This window comes from Ambystoma mexicanum, chromosome 10 (assembly GCF_040938575.1).
Source record: "Ambystoma mexicanum isolate Mex_15411 chromosome 10, UKY_AmexF1_1, whole genome shotgun sequence".
NCBI lineage: Eukaryota > Metazoa > Chordata > Amphibia > Caudata > Ambystomatidae > Ambystoma > Ambystoma mexicanum.
In genome coordinates, this window is record NC_090932.1 from 682,841,182 (window position 1) to 682,867,612 (window position 26,431).

Genomic DNA, 26,431 nt, shown 5'->3' on the forward strand with positions numbered 1-26,431 from the left:
TTCGCAACAACAGAACTCGCAGGACTGAAAGAAAAATGGGAAAATGACGTGGGCCTTGTCCAGCCAGAGGAATGGACTACAGCTCTCATGTATCCCAGAGAAACCGCAATCTCAGCTAGAATCAGACTGATTCAACTAAAAGTCCTGCATAGGGTATATTATACCAGAGAGGCTCTGCACCAGTGGGGAAGAGCAACAGACCCAAACTGTCTACGTTGTCGCCAAACGAGAGGGACCTTTTTCCATATACTTTGGGAATGCCCACAAATCCAAACGTTCTGGCAAAAATGCTGAGAAAGGCTAACAGTGATCGGTCGAGAGATACCAATGGACCCCAAATTACTGATACTAGGGATAGACGAAGACATTGAGCTATCCAGATTTGAAAAACTCATGTTTGCGACATCCACAGGCCTGGCAAAAAGGAACATAGCCCAATTGTGTGGCTCGGCCTCACCCCCGCAATACGAGAAATGGGTTACAGATGTAGATCTGTGCGTGCCAATGGAAAAGAGGGTGTACACCACAAGAGGGTGTCCAAGGAAGGCGACCAAAATCTGGCAAAGATGGGAGGATAACTGAGGGCAACCGGTAACAAACTGAAACCCTGCTAAACTGATGAAAACGGTTAAACCAGACGATTGTGATGTGCCTACAAACCTGCGTAATGCACTGACATTCATGGACTGTGCGGAAAAGTGCCGAAGCCGGAGAGAAATGTATACCTGTATGTTTGTAGTATTGACCAAGAGTTAATGTGTTTTGTTTTATTTTGTTTGTACCTATAAAACAATAAAATATTTTATCCAACAAAAAAAAAAACGTTCAACAGTGGACTCAATGATGTCACAAAAACCTCTTATTCATTCACTGCATTTCCGTAATGCCTGTCTATCTATGCATGTTAGGTAATGGAAGAATGAATGAGCGGTTTTTGTGACATCATTGAGCCACCTGATGACGATCTTTTTCGATAAACCCTGCTCTCTTTATTCTGACCTACCACTTTTGGTGTCAGGAGTTGGATCTGGTCCATCAGATAAAAGCAGGGGAATCCTCAAATTCACTAAACTAAGCCCCAAACCTTCCGCACCCACAGGAGCCGACATTGAGTTGATTGGCTTTGATCTACATAGTAGTACCAAATTAGCTATCATGGCTTTGATCTACATAGTCGTGCCAAATTAACTATCACAGTTGGTGCGAGACAGTTAATTCTTACACGTCTAGTTCTCTCACCCACAAAGGGAACCTACATTATGTTGGCTTCCAGATCTGGGCTGGCTTGGAGGTACGGTTTAGATGTCATTGCTGGAGTCATTGACCCCGATTACAGAGGAGACGTAAAAATTCCTAGGAGTCAACCATATAATGTGAAAGAAGGGGAGAAAATAGAACAGGGGATTCTAGAAAAAGCTATATTCCCTGTACACCAAGAATTCCGAGAACAAAAAGAGATAGAAAGAGGTATCCAAGGATTCAGAGAAGCAGATAAGAAGCAGAAGGGCAAACCAGTTTCCTTCATAGAGGAAATAGAACTTGTTCCTGACCATGCTTTTGCCCAACATAATGATCCCATTTTAACGGATGCCTTCGCCAAAAGTTATAGCGGAGACAGAAGGATGAGCTCAGAGTGGCCCTTGTTTCTTTTTTTGTTTTTTTTGTTTAATGGTGGTCTCCTATATCGTGGGCATTTAACACCCAAAGGCACTCCCAGAACCTAGTTGGTGATTCCCCGGAGTCACCAGAGGGTGGTGTTAGAACTGGGACACTCTCACTTAACTGCTGGTACCAAGGGACAACAAAAACTCAGAACCAGGTTATGCCAACATTCTATTGGCCTGAAATATATGCAGATGCCAACAATTTTGGGATATCCTGTTCTTTGCCAGAAAACTAGCTAACCTGTTCCCCTACAACCACGTCCTATTATTGAAGTTCCCTTTTCTCATATTGGCATGAATAGCATCTGCCCACATGAAACATCTAGGGTAGGGAACACATTAATTATGGTTATAGTTTACTATACTACGAGATACCCTGAAGCCTTTGACCTTTGAAACAATACGAGACAACATATTTTAAAATTCCTCTTTCCCTTCCTGCCTTGAGTGGGGGTTCCCAAAAGAGATCCTAACGGATCAAGGGACCACCTTCATGTCCTGCATTATGTCTAAGGTGAAAGAAATACTGCAAATCAAGATGTTAAGAACGTTTGTTTACTATCCACCAACTGATGGACTTGTCGAACTCTTCATTCAGACTTTGATAAAAGTCTTAAAGAAGCTGGTGCAGTCGGACAGCAAGAATTGGGACACCATGATCCCTTGGGCTCTTGTTGCAGTAAGGAAGTCCACTCGGTCCTCTTTAGGTTATTCCCCCTTTGAGCTCCTTTACGATAGGGAACCAAGAAATGTACTCGACATGCTTAAGAAAACTTGGGAAGGAAGGGAAGAAGCCACCCTACCCATTTCCCAAACCGCCCAACATCTTAAGTAACATATGTCTATAGTGCAGGCGGTAGTAAACAAACATCTGAAACAAACCAAGGGGAATCAAAAAGCCCAGTATGACAAAAAGGCAACCCCCACTCATTCATCATAAAATGCTCTACAAATGGTTCGTTCCCTATGAAATCGTAGACAAAAAAGGTACCTGTAATGATGTCTCCCAGCCCGACAGGAGACAAAAGACTCAATGATATCTGTGAAGAATCCTGCAGATCCCTCACTAAAACCCTACTTTAAGTCTTTTCCCAAGTGGCCATGGGCGGGCACACGCTTCTTGATCCCAATCCTGGGGGTGGTGTACTACGGGAGGATCACCTGGGTGGAGACGGGGCCCAGAATAGTGAGGAGATTTCATGGGATGAGACACAGTATTTATCCTCTAAAAGGGATGCTCTTAACACCATGCCAGAAGAGGTTATGACTTATTATCATTTTAACATCTCTTAACCTCGTAGTAAAACTGATATGGTACATTCTAATGTGGTAATCCCACAATATATTATACCAAAAGAACAAATCCTTTATATCCCTAAAAACAAACACCCTCCTCAATACCAAAGGTACACCACAAGGAATAGCGGAAATGCTGCCTTCTCTACGTCTTCTTTCTCAACCATCCTCCCTCTTTTATACATTCTAAGGGATTTAAATATACACTTAAAAGCATACCAGAAGTATAAAAAGCTAGCTTTTCTCAAATGAACTACGTCCCGGAATCCCATAGGGATGAGACAAAGAGGGCTGAAGTGAAATGTAGAAGCAAAGTCCAGGCAAATGGGGCCAACAGCCTTTGTCAACGTCAGGCATTTAACAGTAAGGGCCTGCACCTGAAATCAATTGCCCCACCTAAGAGGCATAAAAGGCTGCAGCAGGATGGGGAAGATAGATTGAGCTGGGGCAGGAGCTAGAAGGTTGGCAGTAGCAGAAGAGCACAAGGCAGGCAGTTCGTAAGGAAGTGTGTTCACTTAAGGGACGCTGGGACAAGAGAAAAGCAGATTTTACCTGCAGGTTCTGAGTGAACCCTGTGTTCACCAGGGACGTCATTTGGAGATCGCCTGGGGTCACAGCCACAACCCCAGTGTTCTCCCTTGCTACACCAGGTCGGAGGGTGCCCCAGGACAGTCTTCACCCATCCAGGGTAGAGGCTGGGCCAGGGTTTTCAGCACGAGAAGGAAGCGCTCAGTAGAGGTTGGGCCTGACCGTGGCATGTGGAACATGCCACGTTCAGCTCCAACCCCTTCTCTGGTTTCCTTGCGGCTCATATACAGAAACCAGGAAGCAAGCTCTTGCAGCTTTCTGGCTCCTGTTTGTGATCAGCACAGAGAAGCCGAAGGTGGCCTGGAGTGACATATCGAAGCTGGAAAAACAGGTAAGAATGCTTTTTAAAAGAAATGTGATGTGTATTTTGCATGTGTGACATGCATGTCAGATGTATGTATCTGCTATGGGTCAGTGAGTGGTGGGTGAATTTGATGAAATGTGACAGTGTGTATGTTTGAATGTTCTAGGTGGGTGGGTGCGTTCCTGTGTGGAGGAACGCAGTGAAAGTGCACGTGAGGGGTTTATGGGTGAGTGAATGGTGGGCGAGTAGGGATGTGTGTGTGAGTGTTGGTGTAAAAGTTTTACTGGTATTTTCAGGTGTTAGACAGAAACCTATGCAGTTCCCTTAGGGACCACTGAAAAAAGTTTAAGACTACAGGTGTTAGCAGTAAACCCAATTGGTAGCAGTCTGCACCACCCAGATTTACCTGGTAGCTGTGGCTGAGCAGTCAGACTTCTCTCAAGAAGAGTTAGGCAGTATATAGAGTATACACATTAGGTACAAAAATACAGTAGCACAAGCAAACACTGACCAGAGCTTTGGTATAAAAGTATATAATTATTTATTTAAAAACAAACTTGTAAAAATACACTGGGACTAATATGTCAAGCAAGTTCAAACAAAGTCACTAGAAATATATACACCTCCCTGATTAATTATTCGACAAGTCTTAGGAAAAGAACACCACTTATCAACACAGAGGTGAGCGCTTAACCCAGATGGCACTCCAATAATTATATAAAAAGGGAGAGAAAAGGCAGAAATAGGAAAACACACAATACCAACACTTTTAAAGAATCACAGCAAGTCAAGAAAGGCAGGGTCTACTGTAGAGCAAAAAGTTCATAGGCCAGGCCCACTCTTGGAGAGAGCAAGGCGGAATGTGCCCAAGATCACACAGTTGAAGTACACTTTAAAAGTCTTTGCAGATAGTTCAAAAAGGAGTTAGATCAGTTCAAAAAAGTTAGTTAACAGGTCCGAGGTCACCCCAGGATAAAGAGTCAAGGATTTACGGGACACCTTGGACAGTCTGTTGCAAGGGAGACCAGGCGGGACACAGTACCTGAAATGGTGAGAAAGCTCCAGCGGGGGCAGTTGTTCCTGGCAGCGGGTGCAAGTCGGTGCTTCGTCCAGGGGAAGAGACGATCTCGACGTGGAGGAAAGCTGGAGGTCGTTGCACTGCCAGGGAAGAAACCAGCCGCAGAGTTTCCGGGTTAAAAGGTACTTCCCTTTTATTCGCGGTAGTGGTGAAGCGTGGCCGTCGGGGTGCTTGGCACGGGCGATTCGACCACGAGACGATCCAGGAAGGCAAAACAAGGGTGAACTGGTTAACCCCACCAGCTCAAAGGAAGAAGACTCTCCTGGAAGAAGATCTTCTCTGTCGTTGGGAAGTGGTGAGTCGGTTCAGCAGGGCTCCACCGGTGTGGTCGTCGTTGCAGGTCGCCTCAGCTTCTCCCTCTTCGGATTCTTTAGGTCCTGTGGCGACTTTTGAAGTTCCAGTCCCCAAAGCCCTGCTTTTATGCAGAAACCCCCATTCATCAGTCCTAGCTGTCACTCAAACATGCTAAGTGGTGAGCCGGGAGGCTCACCACTGGACCAATCACACAAGAGTGCGACTTGAGTTGCCGAGGCAACTCAGTCCAGGGTGCCTATCCCCCCCCTCCCCCACACATCCTGTGGATCCAGACAGAGTGGCACCACTTTTGGAGGCTTCTTTGCAGAAGCCCGCCTAAAGTGGAACAAAGGGCTCGACTTTGGTTGGAGTTACAGAGGCGAACACAAACGCCATTTTAAAACCGAGTCCTGGCAAAAAGACCCAACCGGGGAATAAATATTAAATAAATAACCCGGTGGTATCTTTAATATTGCACCAAAAAAGTGGTGCATTTAAAATGAATGAGAAAATCCCATAGGAAATATTCCGGGGGAATATTTTGCGTGGTATCCACTGCCACCAGCCAGAAACTCGACAAGGGGGGGACTGGACAGTGCCCCCTTGGAAAACAGACCCAGGGGCAATCTAATTACCCCTACCAGAACTTCCACAATATGATGGTTTGTACTGGTTCTGTTCACAATTTGAGACTAGTAAAGCCAATGGTGACTTTACATGCCCTGGGAGACAGTAGTCAGTCCCAGGGTATGGAGTCTATGTTTGGGGGTCACTATGACACCCCTGTGTTACTGCACTGAGGGTGCTGTGTAACACACATACCAAAAACACATCAATCCCTATGGAGTAAAAGACCCCATAGCCCATAAAACACATAACATAGTCAATGGACATTCTCAAATCATGCCTGAGAGTGGGAGAAAAAGAGTCTCACTCTTAGCAGGAGAAAAAAAGAAACCCCAAAAATCCAGCAAAGCTGCTGGTGGACTCACTAGGTTTGGGAAATTAGCCTATACAGAGAATTCTCCCTAACATCATGCTAAGCCAAGTTCATGTGTCATTGCCTGGCTATCTCGCTAGACTGACGTTTCGGTGTAGCAGCCTGTATATTTCTTACTGTAGCATGACTTTTTATTAACTGAGCATCTATGATGAAGCGAGGATGAGAAATCTTTTTATGGGTCTAGACTGGCTTACATTGCAACCAGTTTGGACATGTTTTCTTATTGTGAAATGTCACTTTTAATGGCCAAACCATTGGGAGTATTTTCTTAAATAGAAGTACTGGCATATATTGGCAAAGCTAGCTTTGTGACTAGTGCCAGTAATAATGATATAAAAAACATCTCAAAACGAAAATGAGTATGTTCTTATATGGGAATACTAGCATATGTTGGTGGAGCCAGCATGGAAATGTTCGTTATACTGGCATATATTGAAGGGACCAAGATTATGATGAAATGGGAAATGCGCTTGTGCACTTTCGGTGACTTTCATCTATTGTACTTTTTTCCATGCGTTACCCTACACCCTGCAAACCCGATTGCATCTGTCTGGCCTTATACCCTGATGTTCACAGAAAGTGTGCTGTGTAATGCACCGCTTTTTTTTTTTCTTCTTAAACTTTCTTTCTTCAGCATGGGGTCTGGCATGGATTCACATGCTCAGGAATATTCCCTGTCGTCAGGCTGGGAATCCTTGGTAAAAGAAAAAAACACTTTAGCTTATTTCTCCTCTAAACCAACGACTGTCCTCTGGGTTATACTGCCCACATCCAATGACAGTCCTCGCCCTAAGGTCCACCCCTGGTGGCCATCTCCAGATTTTTACCGCACGCTTCAGTGTTGGGAGTTCTCTTGGTGCTCTCTGAGCAATTTTTCCTACTATTTTGAGTTTTTTTGGTCAAATTTGAATGTTTTGACCAATTCTTGGATTTATCATACGACCGGAGGTCGACTACCGGCAGCGGGGATCCCCTGTCGGTGAAGATCATACTACATCGAGGATCAGAGGAGGCCTGGGCTTGGGCCTACTTTGCACCTTTTCACCATGACCGAGGAGAAGAGATGCCTCTTAAAACTCTGTGCGAAATGTGGAACGTTTTTGTGAGGATCAACACCACAAATGTCTTTACTGCCTTCATCCGGACCATGATGAGGAGGGATGCGAGGTCTGCTGTGGTTTTTGGAAAAAGACCAAGAAGGATCCTTACAGCATGCTGGCGGCGTGGTTGAAAACAGGTAAGGCCTCTGACTCGGCCCCTGGGCATGGTTATGCTTCCCCCAGGACCGGCCTGTCCCACGATCGAACGCCCTCAGAAAAGAGGTTGAGGTCTTTTGAGGACACCCTGCCCGAAGGGGTCCAAAAGGAAGCAAGGCTGCACATCACTGATCTCACTGGGTTCGCCGCTGCTGTGGGTCCCGACTCAGGCAGGACAAGGTCGCCCTCGCGACCACATCCACTGTGAGCCTACCACTGAGGGGCGCCCCCTATAAGGAAACTCTGCTTGCCATCGGCAGACAAGGTGATGGAGAGATCGAAAGTGGGCCCTTCACTGCCTAAATTGGCGGTGCCATCAACTTCAGCGTCTCAACCAGCCAAGACAACACCATCATCAACATTGCCATCAATGGCCACAGGCACATTGTAGACTTCTGTTACCACCCTGTCGACGACACCCTCGTCGACGACCACTACTTCTTCAAAAGGGGAGCAGACCATGAGGGTGGTGCCCACAGTCGCAGTGGCGGGAGTTAACTGCTATAGCTTCGGCAAAGACCCCTGGAACGGGCACAGCAGCCTCTTCCCCCCCACCCCCCAGAGGACTCAGGAGAGGGGAAGGAGTAAGGCTCCCACGACCCCTATGAGGGGTACAGAACAAGGGGCTGAACCAAGTGTGCCGGGGTGCACATTTATGCTAGCTCCCATGAGGGTGACAACCTGCCGGAGGGCTATTCGGACCACGTAGGTGGCCAGGGACTCTTATTGGAAAGTGGGTCATTGCGGGGTGAACCATATCGTTTACCTCTCCAGAAGAGGCGTTCCAGCCTGGAGCCTCCCCCTCTCATTCCTCCTACACCTCAGCCAAGAGAGGTTTTGTTGGACATTGTGACCACGCTGCACACAATGGCATCAGAAATTCAGCATAGACTGCCACCCACACCGGGCCCTCCTCTGTATAGACGTCCTCCAAGACTGCTTTCCGGAAGCCCTTCTAGGCGCATACGCAAGTCAAAGGAGCCTGCTGGTCCAAGGGACCAACCGACACCACAGCCTCAGGAATGGATCCTGGCACGCACACAGACACAGGCATGGATATGGTGACGGACACCGACAAGGCCGGTGACTTTATGCCAGCGGATGGAGAGCCAGCAGCCATGGATGACCCACACAGGGCCTCTCCGCTGGATGAGGTCGACTCCTTCCACTCAATGATGTCCCGAGGAAAGGTTCCTTTTTCAATGTCGCAAGTCCAGGAGGAAGACCATCATGTCTGCCCCCTTGTTGGACTGTACCTGGGATAAAGGCCTAGCGTTGTTGAAGAATCTGAGCACCGCCCCACCCAAGCTGGACAGGCTTGAGAAGAAATGCAGAGAAAGACTCGTCCCCAAGTGCCTGAGGTCCCAGCCTTCACCAGACTCTATGGCCAGGAAACGCTCTACAAACCTGTTGTCCTCGTCCATGGTACCCCCAGACCAGGAAGGAAGAAGCTGGACGCTAAGGGGAAGAGAATTATCTATACGGTTGCCAGCACGATTAAGGCCGCTAATGCCCTGGCCATTTGGTCCTGCTACGACTGGGAGCTCTGGTATAAACTGGGCCTTATTCTGGACTTCATACCTGACGACAAGAAGGCAGAAGCTCTTGAGCTGTTCCAAGAGGAGGAAGTGGCCTCAGACGACGGTGTCACTGTGGCGTTGGACATCGCAGACACAGGACTCGGTCAGCTTGTAAACTGAATGTCTCTTCATCGACAGGGATGGCTGAAAGTCACCAGCTGCAGGCTGAAAGTTCAGTCTAAGGTGGTGGACATGCCATTCGATGGGGAAAACCTGTTTGGCAAGACGGTCGAGGAGTCTCTTCAAATCATCAATACTGACAGAGACGGCATGTTTGCTGGGTACCCTGCAGCAACGTTGTTCATTGTCCTTGCGTTCCTTCAATGGGAAAACCCAACAGGTCCTCCAAGGGTAACACCGCCCCTCATTGGCAGCCTCCCCACTCCAAAACACGAGGCGTACAGAGGTCGCTCATAGGCATGCTGCAGCGGAGGACAGCATTGGCGCTGCATGCAGGGCAGGGCCCGACACTCAAACAGGCCTGAGGCAGCCATAAACTCGGGCCCCCACTTATGCACCCCAGTGGAAGACCGGCTGGTGAGATACGTCAGCGCTTGGAAGACCATCACCACCAACAGATGGGTGCTGGATGCTCTCGGACAGGGGCACACCTTGGAGTTCCAACGCAGGTGTCCTCCTATTCCCCCTGTGGCTCCATAAGAACAGCACGTGGCGAAGCTGCTGCAGGAGGTCTGCACCATGTTAAAAAAGCAGGCAATCAAACCCGTTGCCCAGCTCTTCCGCGGTGTACTCCAGATACTTTCTGGTCTGACAGAATACAGGAGGGTGGAGGCCAATCCTGGACTTGCAACGCCTCAAAAAGTACTTGAAGTCCCAGATGTTCTGGATGGTCACTTTGCAACACATGCTCGGCCAACTGGAGGAAGGCTACTTCCTGCCGTCTCTGGACCTGGAAGACACCTACTTCCATGTCCCCATCCATCAGAAGCACCGCAAGTTCCTGCGGTTCGTTGTCCAGGGGCGACACTATCAGTTCAAGGCACTTCCCTCCAGCCTGATATCGGCCCTGAAGTTCTTCACAAAGTGTTTGGCTCTGGTGGCAGTGCATCTTCGTCTCGAGGGCATCCACGTCTACCCTTACTTGGACGATTGGCTAGTTCGATCCCGCTCCCATGCTATTGGCGACCCAGCACACTGCGAGGACTGTGTGTTTGCTGACGGATCTGGGATTCTCCATAAATTATCCAAAATCCTGCTTGGAGCCATCGCAGAACGCTCTGTTTCTGGGAGCCCGACTCAACACAGTGACTTGTCTGCCTTCTCCCTTTGAAGAGAGGTTGTAGCCATCCTAGGAAGGTGCAGCGCCTCTCGTCAGCGCAGTTGGCTTCTGTGCAAGCCATCAAGTCACTGTTGGGCATGATGTCCTCCTGCATCAACCTCGTCCTCCTTTGCAGACTTCAGATGAGGCCTCTCCAGGAGTTTCTGGATACGAGGTGGCGGCAAGTATCCGGATCCTGGACGGACAAAATCACCCTCAATGAGGAGTTCAGACAAGCAATACAGTGGTGGGGCGTGCACGCTCATCTCAAGTAAGGGTCCCCATTTCAAGTCCCTCCTTACCAGGAGACAGTCTCCACGGATGCCTCTCTGGAAGGTTGAGAGCTCACATTGGACAGTTGCACACCAGAGGCCTCTGACTGCCCGAAGAAAAGGCACTTTACATCAACGTCCTGAAGCTCCGAACCGTCTTCTGGGCTCTCAGGTCCTTCCTGCCATCGCTGAGGGGCAAAGTGGTGAGGATCTTCACGGACAACTCCACCACCACCATGTTCTACATAGCTCTACAGAATCTGTGGCACTGGGCCTTTCGTCAGGACACGTTTCTTGTCCCTTTTCACATGGTGGGCATCGAGAACACCATTGCAGACTCGCTCAGCAGGGAGCTACGTTCTTGCCACGAGTGGGAGCTTCACCAGGACCAGGTGGATCTTCTATTCCACGAATGGGGTCAACCCCAGATCAACCTTTTCGTGCCTGCAATGAATTCCAAGTGTTAGACGTTCGCCACCAGGTTCCTGCAGCTGAGGAGCAAAGAGCATGGGGATGCATTCTCGTTCCCATGGGAGGGACTTTTCATGTATGCTTTTTCTCCACTCCCAATCCTGCTACGAGTGAGCAACACACTGTGTCACTGCAGGATGATATTCGTCGCTCCGTTGTGTCCGCAGCAAATCTGGTATCCAGACCTGCTATGTCTGTTAGTGGCTCCGTCCATCAGGCTGCCTCCACTTCCGAACCTTCTCTCCAGAGAGGGAATGGTGAATCTACACCATGACCCAACATCATTGAACTACAGGGCCTGGCTCATGCAGCTCTAGAGTTTGGACATTATTCCTTACCTGCATAGTGTAAGGACAGCTAGGCCAAGGCCAGAGCCTCTTCAACGTTGACATGCTACTCCCATAAGTAGAAGCGTTTCTCTGTGTGGTGCGGGCTCAGAAGATTACCCCTCTGCGTATCACAGCCCTGCAGCTTCTACCATACCTGCTTTCCATGGCCAAAGCTGGACTGGCTCATGCCTCTATAAAGGTGCACCTGGCCGCCATATCGGGTTACACCAGAGCGCCGGGTATGCCTTCCCTGTTGTGTCACAGACTCGTCAAGGAGTTTCTCAAGGGACATTTCAGACTTTTCTGCCGATGAAGGCTCCTGCACTGGCTTGGGAACTCAGTCCTTGGAAGAACACAGCAGCTTTTGGATTTTGTGAAGAAAATGCAGCAGCAGACCTCTTCCTCCAGCTGGGCTACAGGGAACAGCCACTTCTTGCTTCTGCTGCGACTTCAGCTTCTGAACAAATTGGTGAGTGCGTGGTCCCTAGTTGAACGCATTTGTTCCCCATTCATTCAGGCTGGGCCAGGCTCAGTCAGCCAATCATGCACAAGTTCATTCATGCAGGCGGGCAGCCAATCGGGCTCACAGGAATTCTGGCCATTCACCCAAACCAGACACACATAACACAGAATGTGGATTGGAGTAAGCACCCAGCCTTTCAGAACACTACACTGCATTCACTCAAGTTTCAGTCAGGGCTGGTCCAGGCATTGTCTCCAAAACCAGACAACCACCACACAGAATGTGAGTTGACGTCAGACTCGATGTCCGACCCCAAGGGTGTAACCACAACACACAGCCCCTGGGAAGACTCCAGTCAGTCTGACAGAGGCAGCCCCAGAGCCTTAAATGGTCTTTCCACCGAACAGCCAGTTGGGAAGAAAGGGACAGAGTTAGGGCTTACTAGGACTTTGGGAAACGAGGTGTAAAGGCAATAGAAACCAAGAGGCTACGGTGGCCATCTTGTTTATTGTCCAGGAATCCATTGATTCCTATGGCAAGGCCTGGGGTGTCCCAGAAAAGGGGGACACTCGTAGCCACTGTCAAGCCAGCATGTAGCTGCCACCTGCCCATTCCCTGCTCTGTGGGCAACACACAGCTGCACAAAAACACACTTAAGGGGTCCAAGTGTATGCCCCCACTCATGGGTGCCATAAGAGTATCACATGGGTGTAGTTCACCAAAATGAAAAATTAAGAACTGCACATACATACAGAAAACACACACAGAAAAGTGGGAGGACAAACACTAGGAAGCCCTGTCCCTCCAAAAGGCATTTCCAGCATCACACCATCTTTCAAGTTTTACGAAATGCCTACTTCTGCAAAGGCCTCCCATGGATTGTGGTTGGCAAATGTCGATCATCGAACTTCATATGATAGGTTTATACTTTTTTTTTGTAAGAACAATACCCTTCGGACTGTGGGTCCGATAGCTCTCCAGGAGTGGGCATCAAAGATGCACCACAAGAGATCCCGTTTACCACTGCAGCGATTCTCCGGAAGTGGCTCCGCAGGTGCCGTTTCACAATTTAATCCTCCACCCGGGAGGAATTGGAGGCTTTCAGGCTGAAGATGCTTGAAATCTTTGCCAAATTGTCAGCAGTGGCATAAACACACTATGCTTTGGCAAGCCGACAGGGATCTTGCTCCGTCCATGACCACATGCCTATGGGCTTAGTCTCAGGTGCTATGAGTGATGGCCGATCCCAGTGCTGACAACGCCCCACCTCCGGGCGTCGTGCAGTCACGCCAGCCACCTGTACCTCAGCGTCCTCGGCATCGGAGCTCCTCTGGAATATGCGTCACTCCCCACAGGGCATTTATATCAAAGATGGGTGAAATCTTCGATGAGGAGGGTGATCCTGTCTAGTTTCTCTGCGCCATTACTCCTCCGCCTAAGGCCTCGGGCTTTAAGCTGTGTACGGATTACAGCCGGCGAATTTCAGTCTTTACCGGATTTGGGTCTACTGCTTGAATGAGGAACGGGACTCTCAGGATTACGAGTCATTCCAGTCCATGCACCTGAAAGACCTCTGGCAAAGGGTGGCGAAGATCTTCACGTTCGTCCACAAGGAGAAGGGTGAAGCTCTGCAGTCTCATTTGAGATCGCGCGGCACAGACCACTGCCTCGAAGAGAAGGCAGCTCTGTGCAAGGAGAAAGAAAAGCAGCAGCAGCACCAGAGGAGGTCCCGGTCCTTGAGGGAGTCATCGCACCTGCACTCCACGTCCTCGCAAAACAATAGGCACCTCTCCAAGGATTGTCCTGAGCAACTGGCGCAGGTATCCTTTCACACCCAATCCTCCACCTCAAAGGAATGGGAGAACTCCCGCCTTAAGATGCTAGACATCTTTGCCAAGGCGGCCTGAGCCTCTGCACCTTCGGGTCAGGAGACGGCGCCTTCGTGTGAGGTGCTGACTGGTCCTACCACATTCTCCCCCATTGGATCCTGTGTTTGTTTCTCTCTTCGCATGTTCCACCGGAATGTTTGGTGGTTCAGGCTATGATGGCTAGCCTGAAGACCTCCACCTTCCCTGTCCTTCCACCATTCGGGGAAAGTAAGAAAGAAAATGCGGAACAGCAGCGTTTGTACCGAGGTAGCCCACTGGAGAGCTGGCTAGTCCACCGGATGGGCCATTCAAACAGCCAGCAGTGGTCCAACCATGGACCACTGTGAGTTTCACTCATGCCCAAAACCCAGACTCTGGCAACACGGATGTGGAGTGGGACCAGACAGACAGACACACATCACACCCCACCCCCCATATGGTATTTCCTGGCAAGGCAGAAAGAAAGCCAAACTACATTTTTGCCAAACTCAAATGTGCACACTAGAAAAAACAAAAAAATTGTAAAAATTATATCTGCTGCCACCAGCTTGTCTTTAGGCACCATAAGGAACTCATGGTGGCAACAGTAAAGACAGACACACGTGATCACAGTTCAAGGGTGTTGACTGAATTTAGGACCGTGGTGCACAGCGGCCAGGCACATGCCCCAGCTACCACAGGCGGAAGCCCCGGAGGCCATTGCAGGGCTTTTTCCGCGCTTGCTTCTCCGCTCCTGCCTCAGATGCCAAAAAGCAATGACGTAATGGTCAGAGAACACAGCTCATCTGTAGGGGGCTGACAGCTCTCTTCACAGACAGCTGAAAGCGTTGTTTCAAGAGTCCTTGGATTTTTTCGATAGTCTCCACGCGCTTCAGTCTTCCCCTTCTTTTTCCTCTACCTTCTTCTCCTCCCCTGCTTCAGATAGGGTCCTTGGCGCTGTTGAGGGAGATCCTAACTTTTGGACATGCAGTTGGTGGAGCTGGTTCCTTCTACTCCAGGATTTTTGCGATACCCAAGAATAACCAGGCTGGCCTGAGGGTATTCCTGGACCTGTCATTCCTCAACCTATCTTTACCGCTAGAAAGCTTCAAGATGATCACTCCAGCACACATAGCTGAGTCTCTGCGCGCAAGGGACTGGATGGGTTTCCTAGACCTCAATGATGCGTACCTACATGTCCCCATCTACTAGCCCCATCGGGAATTTCTATGGTTCATGATTGTCGCATCACATCCAGTACAAGCTGCTGCCTTTTGGCCTCAATTCGGCCCCTCCTGTGTTCACAAAACTCATGAATTCAGTAGCTGGTTTCCTCCGGATGGATGGTCATCAATTATACCCCTATTTGGATGACTGGCTGGTACGGTCCAGCTCGCTTGAGGGGGCAGTGCACTCCTGCAAATGACTGGCCGATGTTCTTTACCAGTTGGCGTTCTCCCTCAACCACCGGAAGTCACAGTTGACTCCCGCTTAGGACCTGGTGTTTCCATGGGGTGCGCTGGGACACAGCCATGCAGCAGGTGTTACCCACTGCCGATATACTCCTGTCCCCCCGTAAGGCAATAGGACACTTTCTGGCCAACTCGACCACCTTGGCATGGTGCTTCCAACACCTTCTGGGCCTGCTGGCGCTTTGCATGCTCACAGTTCTATACAACTGCCTCAAGATGAGATGAATCCAGCTCCACCTGGCGGCCAACTAGGACCAACAAATGGGGTCGCAGTCAGACAGAATCCCTATCCCCATGTTCCTCCTTCCAGATCTTCAGTGGTGGCTGTTGGACTGCAATGTGGCAGCGGGAGCCGCCTTCACCTTGCCTAGCCCACTCTGGTGGTGACGACAGATTCCTCCCTCTCGGGCTGGGAGGCTACTCTGGAAGGCTACTCTATTTCTGACACGTGGTCCATGCCAAAAGCCCTCCTGCATATCAATCTGCTCGAACTCAGGGCGGTGGACCTGGCGCCCTTTCTACCGCTCATCGGGGACAATGTGGTTCTGGTCAGGACCGACAATTCCACGAAAATGTTCAAGCAGGATGGTACCTGTTCTCCCCCCTCCTATGCATGGCGGCGTTGTTGATTTGGAAATGGGCCCTGTCGGAGGGGATATAGGTCTCCTCGGTCCATCTCCCGGGGGACAACAATGCAGAAGCGGACCAGCTGTGCCCCTGGGTTTCAACACCTGGGAGTTACACATCTACTGCTTGTTGTTCTAGAGATGGGGGTTTCCGGATCTGGACTTTATTTGCATGTCCTCTGAATTCCAAGTGCCCCCAGTTTGCTTCTGGGACAGGCCAGGATCTCTGGGGGACGCATTCCAGCTCTGCTGGAACAGCCGCAGGTGCTATGCGTTTCCTCCTCCTCCATTTCTCCAATGGACCCTCTGCAAATTCCGAGCCTCGTGGGATGCAGCCTCCTCCTGATTGTGCCCCACTGGCCCTCGAGGGCTTGCTTCTCGGATCTGCGGCAGTTGTGCTTCCGAGGGCCCGGTCCATCTCCTGATCCCCCGCAGGGGCTTTCTGATACAGCAGGGCGGGGCAGTGGAGCATCCGGACCCAGCCAGGCTGGCCCTGGTGGCCTGGTTCCTGACCTGCTGAGATTGCACCTCTCCCAGTTCTCGGACGACAACTGGGACATCATACATGAGGCTGTATATGCGCTCTCAGTACAAGAGCAAGTGGACCAGGTTCTGCCACTGGGCTCATGATAAGGAGCTGGACCCTCTTAACTGCTCCCTGTATGACGTGCTGGCTCTTTCCGCACATCTGGCCCATTCTGCCCGATACCTGCCGCACGTATTTGGTCGGCAATTGGAGCCTACAAATATTCCCCAGAACACATCCTTTCAGCGGCCAAACCAATGGTTGTTAAGGCTCACCTCAAGGCGTTTTCCAGGCTTAACATTTTCTTCAATTGAAGTCCACGAATGACACTGTCAAAAGCGATGACAGGTCAAGGGACGCCATAAATGTTGGTCCATTAGAAGTTTGATGTGAGAGGGTGATCAAGTGCGCAAGCACAGTTGCGTTGAGCTGTATTCCTATGACTTTTCTGAAGCCAACCTGCACTTTAGAAAAAATTGAGTTATCTCTCATGTATTTTTCCAATTCATTAAGAATAAGCAAAGCAATAACATTGGCTGCTACATCAGTTAAGGCAATAGGCCTAAAGTTGTTGGGATCATTTATTGGCCCTTCTTTATGTAGTGGAATAATAATTGATGTGAGCCAAGAGGAAGTAAGTTTTTTGGAGCAAAAAATGGTCCTGAATATATCTCAAAATGTTTTTGCCCAAAAAAGTGGATCATCTTTAATTACGCAGGGTGGGAGACAGTCAGGGCCGACAGATTGAGGACTTTAGTTTGCTAGTGGCATATAAGATATCATCAAGGGACCAAGGACATTACCAAGGGATATACTGAAGTAATGGAGTTATATCAAACAGAGTGTGAGGCTGCGGAAGTGTACATTTGTTTTTGAAAAATGTGTACCAAGTGTCTCCATCAATAGAGGAATTCAAAGGTGGTATATATGTTCCAGCAGGTTTTCTCAAAAATGTCCAAATATCTTTGGTATTGCGGTTACATAAGTTTAGGACCATCTTTTGATTCCTCTTCAAGTGATGATGAAAACGCGTACTTTTGATCTCTGTTTTATACATGCTATGATCCGTTTCTTAGAACTAAGGTACGACATAAGATCTTCCGCATTAGCTTTTGCCCTTCTAAGCTCACGATTTTTACATTTTTTGAGAGTGATGATGGACCAGAGTGGGGTATTTGAATCAGAAAAATTAGCAGTAGGCGGAGCCAGAGAAGACAAACTATTAAGATGGGCATTTATAATTTTTGTGTTCCATACCAGAATTTGATGCATGAAGGTAGAAGAAAGAAATTCGCCATTGGCTACCCACAGATCGCGATTGACAAAAAATGTCAATTTCCTGCAGATCCTAGGGTTCCAATGAATGGACAGCGCGTGCCGATCTACTTGAAGCAAGGAAAGAGCAGGCATAGAGTTGTGAATTCTATGGTAAGACTGGAGCGAAGTAGACAAGATCCTGTGGTCACCAAGGTGGGGATTGATGATAACTGGAGCAAGGAGGCCAGACATCGTCCTGGAAGCTACTATGTAGTCAATTGAGGAACACATAAGGCCTCTTTGCCAAACAGTATACAAGAGGCAAGAAACTGGAGATACAAGGTGAAGATCCCATTCCTCCAAAAAAAGAATCCATATCCGCCCCTGCTTAGGCAAATGCTTGAGATGAGAGGATTGCAGTGTCTTAGAGAAAGAAGGCAAATCCATAAGCAAAGAAGCGTTGAAATCGCCTCCTATTATAATCTCACATCGTGGACTGCAAGAGACAGCCTCAGAAAGTGAGGAGTTCAGGGTGCGGATGGCCGTATCAAGCAGTGTCACATCTGGATTCCAATATAAGTAGATTAATAAGAAATTCTTGCAGCAAATTTCCTCCATAATTCTACCATGAGGTGAAGCAAAGCTCAGATGCATAGCAGGATTTAACAGAGTATCTCAAGCTATTATTAATGAGTATTGCCAACCCACCAGACAGTCTTCCTGTTAGGCATTTGGCAGGAGAACAGAAAGACGAGAAGCCGTCTATCTGAAAATCAGAGGCACATGGTCTCCTGTAAAAGAATGATAGACGGAAGATGGAATGAGGAAAGAGAATTGAACCATGAAAGAAAGTTTTTAAAACCACAGCAATTCCATGAAAGAAAAGCGAAAGGAAAGGATTATGAGGTGGCAGCGGGCTCTTCCCGATAGGCTGCAGCTTCAATCAAGGGTTCCAGCCAGGTCAAACCATTAAGAGCATTGGCCAAGGAAGTTAGCTGTAATAACATTACATTGTTGGTGACTTTGGAGAAAGAGTCCTTATTATCAATAGAAAAAAATGCAGGTTTAGGAGGAGGCTGAAAGTCCAGAAAAGCCCAAGCTTCATCAATGGAACAAACAACATGCATCTCTAGACCAAGGAAGCCCAGGTCTGAATTATAGTCCCATAAAAGCTTTGCAATAATAGGAGATTGTACTTTGGAAAGCATCCTATTATTGTTGAGATTTGCATCGTTGGATGTGAGGATGCATAAAGATGGAATTTTATATAGAGCATTAAAAAAATAGGACCGATTAATGTGTGCAGTGCCATTAATTAGAGGATCGCTGTGCCGCCCCAGAATGGTTCTCATTTCACAGGGGATTTCACTGAAGACGAGTGGAGCACTTCTCATGTTCTCTGGTGGTCGGACTGGCAAGTCAGCAAGATGTGCATTATCGGAACTAAGATGTGCGGATGTTGAGGGCAAAGTGATTGTTGTACTATGCAGTGGCAACTATATACTAGGTTGTGGCCTGGTAGCAGGACTTACAGATGTCGCAATCAAATCACCACCACTAATACTGGGTTCCTGTTCGCGAGGTGGGATTACAAGAGTAGCAGGACATGATGGAATCGGTGGAATATTAATTACACTATGCCCATCCGATTGCAGCGCAGAAGAAACTTTTTTATTGAGAGTCACAGGAAAAAAGTTTGGTAGCTGGGCTTGAACAAGGGAAACCTGATTTTCGCGATCTCTGGAAGCTGATGAGAGTGTAGTCGATTGGGATTGTTGGCTAATAGCCATGGTCGAATGAAGCTTTGTCACTTGCGCAGTTCCCGAAGAGGGATTTGAAGAAGTGGTTATCCCTTCGACTGTTTTTAATTGCAAACTGCTTTACTCTCATCATTCAGTTGATTAAGGTCAAGTGCTTGATCTTCAAGAGAAAGGTTACATAATTTTTTTCACATTAGAATTGTGTTCTTTGATTTTAGACGCTTAACTTTGAAGCCCACTGGAAGATGATGAACTGCTGCTGCTGTCCTTCGCTAATCTGACAGCTGCTTTACCTTCAAGGAACTAAGCCAAGATAGGACCTGGCTAGGAGACCTCTCCCCGAGCTACGAGGGACCATCGTGCACCAGCTGATCTTTGCGAAAGCTCCCTGATGGACAGACCTACAAAAGGCTGCCAACCAGAGAAGGGGACCGCAAATGAGAATGAAGAGAAGCACCGGACAGCCGCCGACCGGAGCCGCTGTGCTCCCTTTGCCTAAGAACATTTGATCCAAGGACTGACTCGTTCATCATCGACTGTTTTCGTCTTGCCGGAAGAAAGTCAGGGGTGTGACGACCAAGGAGAATCAGCCGTTGGGTTTTCCGCCACCCTAAGACCACAGAGACTCCGGACGACTCGACGCCCTTGCTTCGCCAAAGTTCTTCAGTAACTCTTTGCACCAACAAACACTCGCCATCGAGGTGCACCGCACGCCTCAGCTTGCAGGACATTTTTGACCGATCGTCAATGAGCACCGCAGGAACCGAAGCTGCTGCCGCAACGACCGTGTTCACCCTTTTTCCTCGTGGGATCTCGACGATCCGTGGCTCCTGCTTTAAAGGGAGCCGCTCAAGAAGGATCTGTCAACGATCCAACGTCGAACTCTGCTATTCCAGGTACATTGCGGTTGTAGAACTTTTTAGAAGGAAATAAGGCTCTTGAGAACTTTATATGGACTAGGCCTGTACCATATATCTTTATTTACAGGTTGCCCAGGCAGAAGGGATCCTCATACAGAACTGTGCCTGGTGGTAGCGGCTCAGTATTCTGCCAATTGTTCTAACCCACTGCTTTCCTCCTATGTCTATTGTTGGTTCTCTTTATTACTTGATTTGTGTGACATTTAAACTAAGTACAGTTGATGCACTTTAATGAAATCGCATAGTAATTGGGGTACCGCGTAGAACTGTGTATATATTTGCCATTGTAGATTAACTGAGCACAAAGTGAGTTATTGTGATTGTGTATATAACCTTGAACTTTAATTATATAAAGACTGTGTTTTAACTAAAACAGTGTGGGGGCATTCCTTTGTGGGTGCTTGTGGACTACATTGTACTTAAGAAAGAGCCAACATCACCTCCTAAGAAGCTGGGCCTTGATTGCTGGACCATAGCTACACTATAGAGAATCTTGGCTGGGGTCCTCTGTGCCTCTACTCTGCCATATAGAGAGCAGGAGTACAGACATCCCCCTCCAGTCTTTACAACCATGTGACAGCCAATCCCAGTTCCTCACTAATTGGACATCTCGGGTGCAGATCCCCAGAGAGAGTCGGCTCAAGGGGAGGGCTTTCAAGGCTTTATAAGCCTTTGTTCCCAGTCAGAGAGGTGGGTGTTTGGAGGCGGAGCTAATGACTAGATGACTGAAGTGAAGGAGGAGCCTGGAAAGAGACAGGCGTCTGGAGAGTAGGAGAAAACTCACCCAGTCTCATTAACATCTTCCTGTCCACATTAAGAAAATATATTTATTTATAGCCGGTGCAGCATACTGTTTTTTTCAATTTTTTCGGATCACTGAGATAGATGCCTCGAGAAAGGCAGGGATAACATACGCTGAGATTATTGCATTAAAATGATTTTTAGTTTCGTTGCTGAATATTTGTCTCATACCTGTTCACAAAACATTATTCTCATGATACTGTAGCTGGTGAGGATGCTCGAGTGTGATGCTATATGTTGTTCCCATATAACGTTCTGGTTTTAGACTCTTCCCTCCATCTGCTGTTTGTCATGAAAGCATTTCAAAAGGTGACAATTGTGTGGGAAGATGATATCGATTAGACTAACAAGTTACTTACCTAAGTTACCTTCAGTGTGGTTCTTTCTGATAGATAGTCCCCCCCCCCTGCAGATTATTTGTTGACTTTCCCCCCATAAAAGCTGCTCATAAAATTGCTTCTTTTTTTATATGGCAGTTCTATCATTCTTCAGAATCTGCGTTTAAGGAAACGGGGTGGAATTTGGGTTAGAAGGCTCACACGGCACTTTAAATGTTCTGAGGACATCACTTATAAGTTATACGCTGTTGGACAGGTTAAGGGTCTCCGGTGGTATTCCAGGCAATGCCCTGGCCTGGATTAACTCCATTTTAACAGGTTGCTTGTCACGGATTGTTTGGGTCAGTGCATGGTCCCCTGAGGAACTCCTGAAGTGGGGTGTCCCTCGGGGTACGTGCATGTCCACTTGCCTCTTCAATGTTTATTGCCGCTCATTGTGTGATTTGTTGGCCGGGCTGGGTGTCCATTTTACGAATTATGCTGATGACACCCAGCTTGTGTTTGAACTAAGGGGCAAGTACACAGAGGACTTGAATATTATAAATAAAGTGTATACCGCCTTCCCACAAATGTATGACTAAAACAGCATGTGTTTATATGCCAAGAAAACCGAGATGATGCTTTTTAGCTCATCTCAGGCAAGATCCAAGTTGGGCCAACAAAATGGAGCTTTTTGTGTGGAAGGCCATGTTATCTCAACTGTGGATAGAGTCAAGACACTGTGTGTAATCTTTGAATCTTCTTTGAACACCAATGCTAACACTGAGAGTGTAATGAATAATTATATATTATGGTATGGCTCTTAAGGTTAGTTAACCCTTATGTTTCAGAGGCAACCTGTGCCACTTTGATGCCCCGGTTGGACTATTGTAATGTCCTAATGTTGGGATCTAATAACAACAACCTCAGACGACTTCAAGTCCTTCAAAATGATGTGGTTCGCATTGTTAAGAATATGCCGAAACATGTACCCATTTCCCTCCACAGGAGAAACCTTCACTGGCTCCCTGTGGAGGCTCGTATTCAGTTTAATGCTTTGACATTAGTACGTAAATGGGCAAGCCCCTAGTTACCTCAAAGAAACTGTTAAAATGTGCACTCCAACTAGGCTCACTAGATCTAGTAAAGGAATCTGCATCCGAGCTCCAAGGAGCAAGAGGGCCAGGGGACTGGGGAGGTCTTTTTATTTCCCAGGTTGCTCCCTTGCGGAATAAGCTTCCTTTGTCTTTACATGCCGAAACAAATCTTTTGAACTTTCATAAGGGAGTCAAAAACATTGTTTTTTGCTGATTCTCCTCTCTGCGTTTTCACTGTTTGATGCTGTCATTTGCTCTTTTTCTCCTCCTGCACCCTGATGCCCGTGGGCTTTCGGCACACTAGAAGTGCAAAGAACATAACATAGCAAAACATATGGAGCATATGTCACTGTTGGATTTACGTGATGCTACTTCATGTCCCTAACAACAGTTTTAAAAGTAGTCCTTGCCTGGGTGAAGTTCCAAAAGATGAATAATGGAAGACAGGAATATCATATCTGTTCAGTCAGAATTCCTATTTTGGTAATTTTAGGGCCATTTGTCTGGGCGGGCCCTCAACTTTTAACTTTTTTTTTTTCCTCTTCTTTTTTTGGTTGTTCGATTTCTTTTTGATGGCCAGAGTGATTTCTCCTGAGGTCCCTCTGTCATTTCGACCCTTTATACCTTACTTAAGGTGTATGGTATTCAGTCACCAGTAAGGTGGATAAGTCCCATGGTGGCCTCTCAGGGTCCCCATTTTCATCCTAGGGTGATTTTATCCCCCTACACAGGTGTTTGGGAGCAGATTTGTGGCCGCTTTACTTTAGTTTTGACTTCACCTGGGATGCAAGCCATTTTACCTTATCTGTTGCCCAATGTACCTTTTTGGTAGCTATTTGGGGGTACCATGTATTTGGTTGTTCTTTTCTTTTTTTAAATCGTGCTCGTCCTTTTTTTGTTTTAGGGCTTCAGGATGACCAAAAGGTTGACTCAAAACGGCAGTTTTTTGTCACGTGGGCTCTTTGTGAGCCCACAATGGCAGCCTCCATATTCGTCCTAACTGGTTTGTCAGTATCGTCCCTGGAGTATCCCTCTCACTTCCTGTGTGGGTGATTTTCACTAATGGGCAATCTTACTGACAAACTAATCATGTTGGTCATCTGTCACTTTGTCCACAGCCCCCTTTAGTGATTGGCTGGCTGGCCTTTGCTAGCCCCCTTAAGCAAGGGTATTTAAGATGTGTCCTCTCCTGCTTCTCTCTCTTGCTGCTTTGTTCCTAGAACTTGGAGGGGATAGGTCCCCTGACCTGCTGAAGGAGTTCTCCCGTGCATCCTGCCATTTTGCCATTTTTAAAGCCCTCGCTTGGTAAAATGTGTGCATTGGCTTGGGCATATCCTGGTTTGTTTTTTTAGCTTCTGGAAGTCTAGTCCAGACTTCCGGAAGACTCCTGCTGACTTTCAGCATCTGCTTGGTCAACCCCTCCACCCTGGAACTGTTTTCTGGGATGTTTACTATTGCATTATGCCATCTCTCGTCAGATCACCTGCTTGGCTGTAGGACGCTGGTGGTTTTGAGAGGAATCATGAGATTTCTCTAACCCTCAATTCCTTCAGCTTAGGATGCCCAGGGATGCCTGCAGCCATTTTCCCCATTCTTGGATTATTTGCTGTTGTGCTACCTTCATCTTTTGTTTGTCGAGCTGCTGGGTGCAGTCTTTGCAGGTTTCTACATCTTGGGGTCCTCCTCACCAAATCTCTAATGCAGGCTTGATGGCCGATATCCTGGGAAGAGCCTTTGTTCCTTTCCTGGGTTGCTGGGATCCTTGCTGGCTCAGGGTGCAAGTCCTTGGGAACCGAATCTTGATAACCACACCAGTGTGAAAGAGTGGTTTTCTCACAGGGTTATTTGACTGCTGGAGCCGTTTTTGTCAAAACTACCAATGTCAATACCTAACTTTTGGGTCCTGCGGTGAGTGATTATTCAAGATAATCTTCCTCAGATGGCCCTCTGGTCTTTGCTAGTTATTCCTTGGAGGCAGATATTTACTGCAATTACCATGGAGTTCTATTGGGGGTCCTCCTGCTCTGATGCTTCTTTCTCTGTGTCCCTGGGTCCATCTTCTGACTACTGGAACACTTCAATGTGGTCTGCTGTGGTCTTCCCTGGAGATGATCTGTGCAGAATTCGGTGACCTTTTCAGCCAATCTGACTTGTCTCCACTAGAGCAGATGGCCCTTTAGTGCTGCTCCCATTCATCCCTAAGGAACTTCGAACCTGCTCTGGAACTCTGAAACATTGACTCTGGACTACTTAACTACCCATGGTAATTTTTCGTGGATCCCCTAAGGGTTCAGTGAGTTCTGGACCGAGTCCTATATGTGGTGTACTCACCATTGACTTTTAATGTATTTTAAAATTGAATGCAATGTTCACCAGGTCTTCAATGAAACTGAGCGTTTAACATTGTGACTAATCTCTGTACCTCTATTTTTCTCTGACATGTTTTAACAAGGTTGCAGTTTCTAAAATGTTCTTATAATTCTTGAAGGCCTTTGGCCCTATTTTAAAATTATTGCCTAACCCGCTAAGCTTTATTTTATTATCATTTCTGCATATTCATAATTTTAATACGATGCCCCAGGGTCTAAATTGTGTGGAGTACTGTTCTAGGCCTAAAGGAATTTAAGCCTGTTTTTCCTGTCTGGTAAAATTGTGAGTATCCCATTTTTCTTCCATCCCATTTAATGCTTGTTGCGTGCTGACCACCAGGAGTAGGCCTTCCACATTTACTAGGGTTATGTTGTGTTTTAAGGACTCTATCAAATTTTGGAGGCCCACAGTGGGCTTACCTGTTGCTAACTTTTATGGTTCCCTAGTTCTCGCTCATACAGTATTTTATGTTGGGTGCTTACCTATACTAGTGGGGCCCACATATAGAGTTAGAGTCCTTTTAGAGACATTACTGTTTTATAATATTCTTGGTTTTTCCTCATACTATGTATTATCACATAAGTACTTATTTGACCTGAAGAGTTTTTGTGTGTGTGAGACTTAATTCAAGTATATATTTCTCAGCATATCTGTGGTGTATTTTCTAAAGAAAGGTAAGCAGACTAATTGTACCTTTTTGTCAGCCTACTACCCCTACCTGAGAGTTAAGCTTTGTCGCTCTAACAACATTACCTACATCGAGCGGTTTGGCTTCCCTTTCTTGTCAGGTGTTAGTCTCCAGTAGACTTGTTGGTTGTAGCCCCCTCAAGGAGGGTGGTACAAAAAGGTCTTGATATCCATTAGGAAATTTCTTTTCCGAAGGTAAGTAACTTGTTCCTAAGTTGTTTGCATCATTAGTGTCATTGAATTTAAAGCAGCAAAATGTGTTTTGTAAATTTGCCTCTATTATTTTTTAGTGAAAGAAGATCCTACGTTTTCAAAAAGTGAAAATCAACCACATAAAATATCAGATAAACAGGTATGTGTTAATACATTTCTTTACTTTTGCGTCTTTCACTGTTAATTTTATTCCCCAATTGTTTAATAGGAATGGATTGGACTGAGTCGATTGATGGAATGTAAAGCTATCGCTTGCATTCTGCCTTCTCAAAAAGAAAGTTCTCAGAATACTACAGAAATGTGGGCTGTTTCCTGGTTGAGATCAGCGTACGCAACGGTAATAAATATGATCAGAGACCGGTACGAAGTTCATGCTGATGAGTGATTTGAGAATGTGAACCTTCCGATGGATTTTCCTCCATTTCTCGTTCTCTGCTTAACTATGTGATCTCCCCGTCTTCAGTGGCAGGGTTAGCATGAAAAAGAAGCTGTTGTGAGCGTGATATTTTCTGTTCTAGCGTGTAACTGTTGCGGGGTATGTTGAAGTTTGCAGCTATACGCTGTTTTTACCGAAGCAATTCAGAAGGTTGGGCCACATTAAGCGTGTATGCTTTCATTTTCCCACGGCCCACAATGATGTCCAATGACTGGTGAAGGTTTG

At 47.2% G+C, this 26,431-nt stretch overlaps 1 protein-coding gene across 2 annotated transcripts in view; it reads left to right on the plus strand.

The window, feature by feature from the left end:
- The window catches only part of XRN1 (5'-3' exoribonuclease 1), a 2,611,979-nt gene that overhangs the window by 2,112,388 nt on the left and 473,160 nt on the right, over positions 1–26,431 (plus strand). For both annotated transcript variants that reach the window (XM_069618274.1, XM_069618273.1), the window contains exon 34: positions 25,848–25,909. In XM_069618274.1, the coding sequence (XP_069474375.1) occupies positions 25,848–25,909 (62 nt within the window). The remainder of the gene's footprint in view (positions 1–25,847; positions 25,910–26,431) is intronic.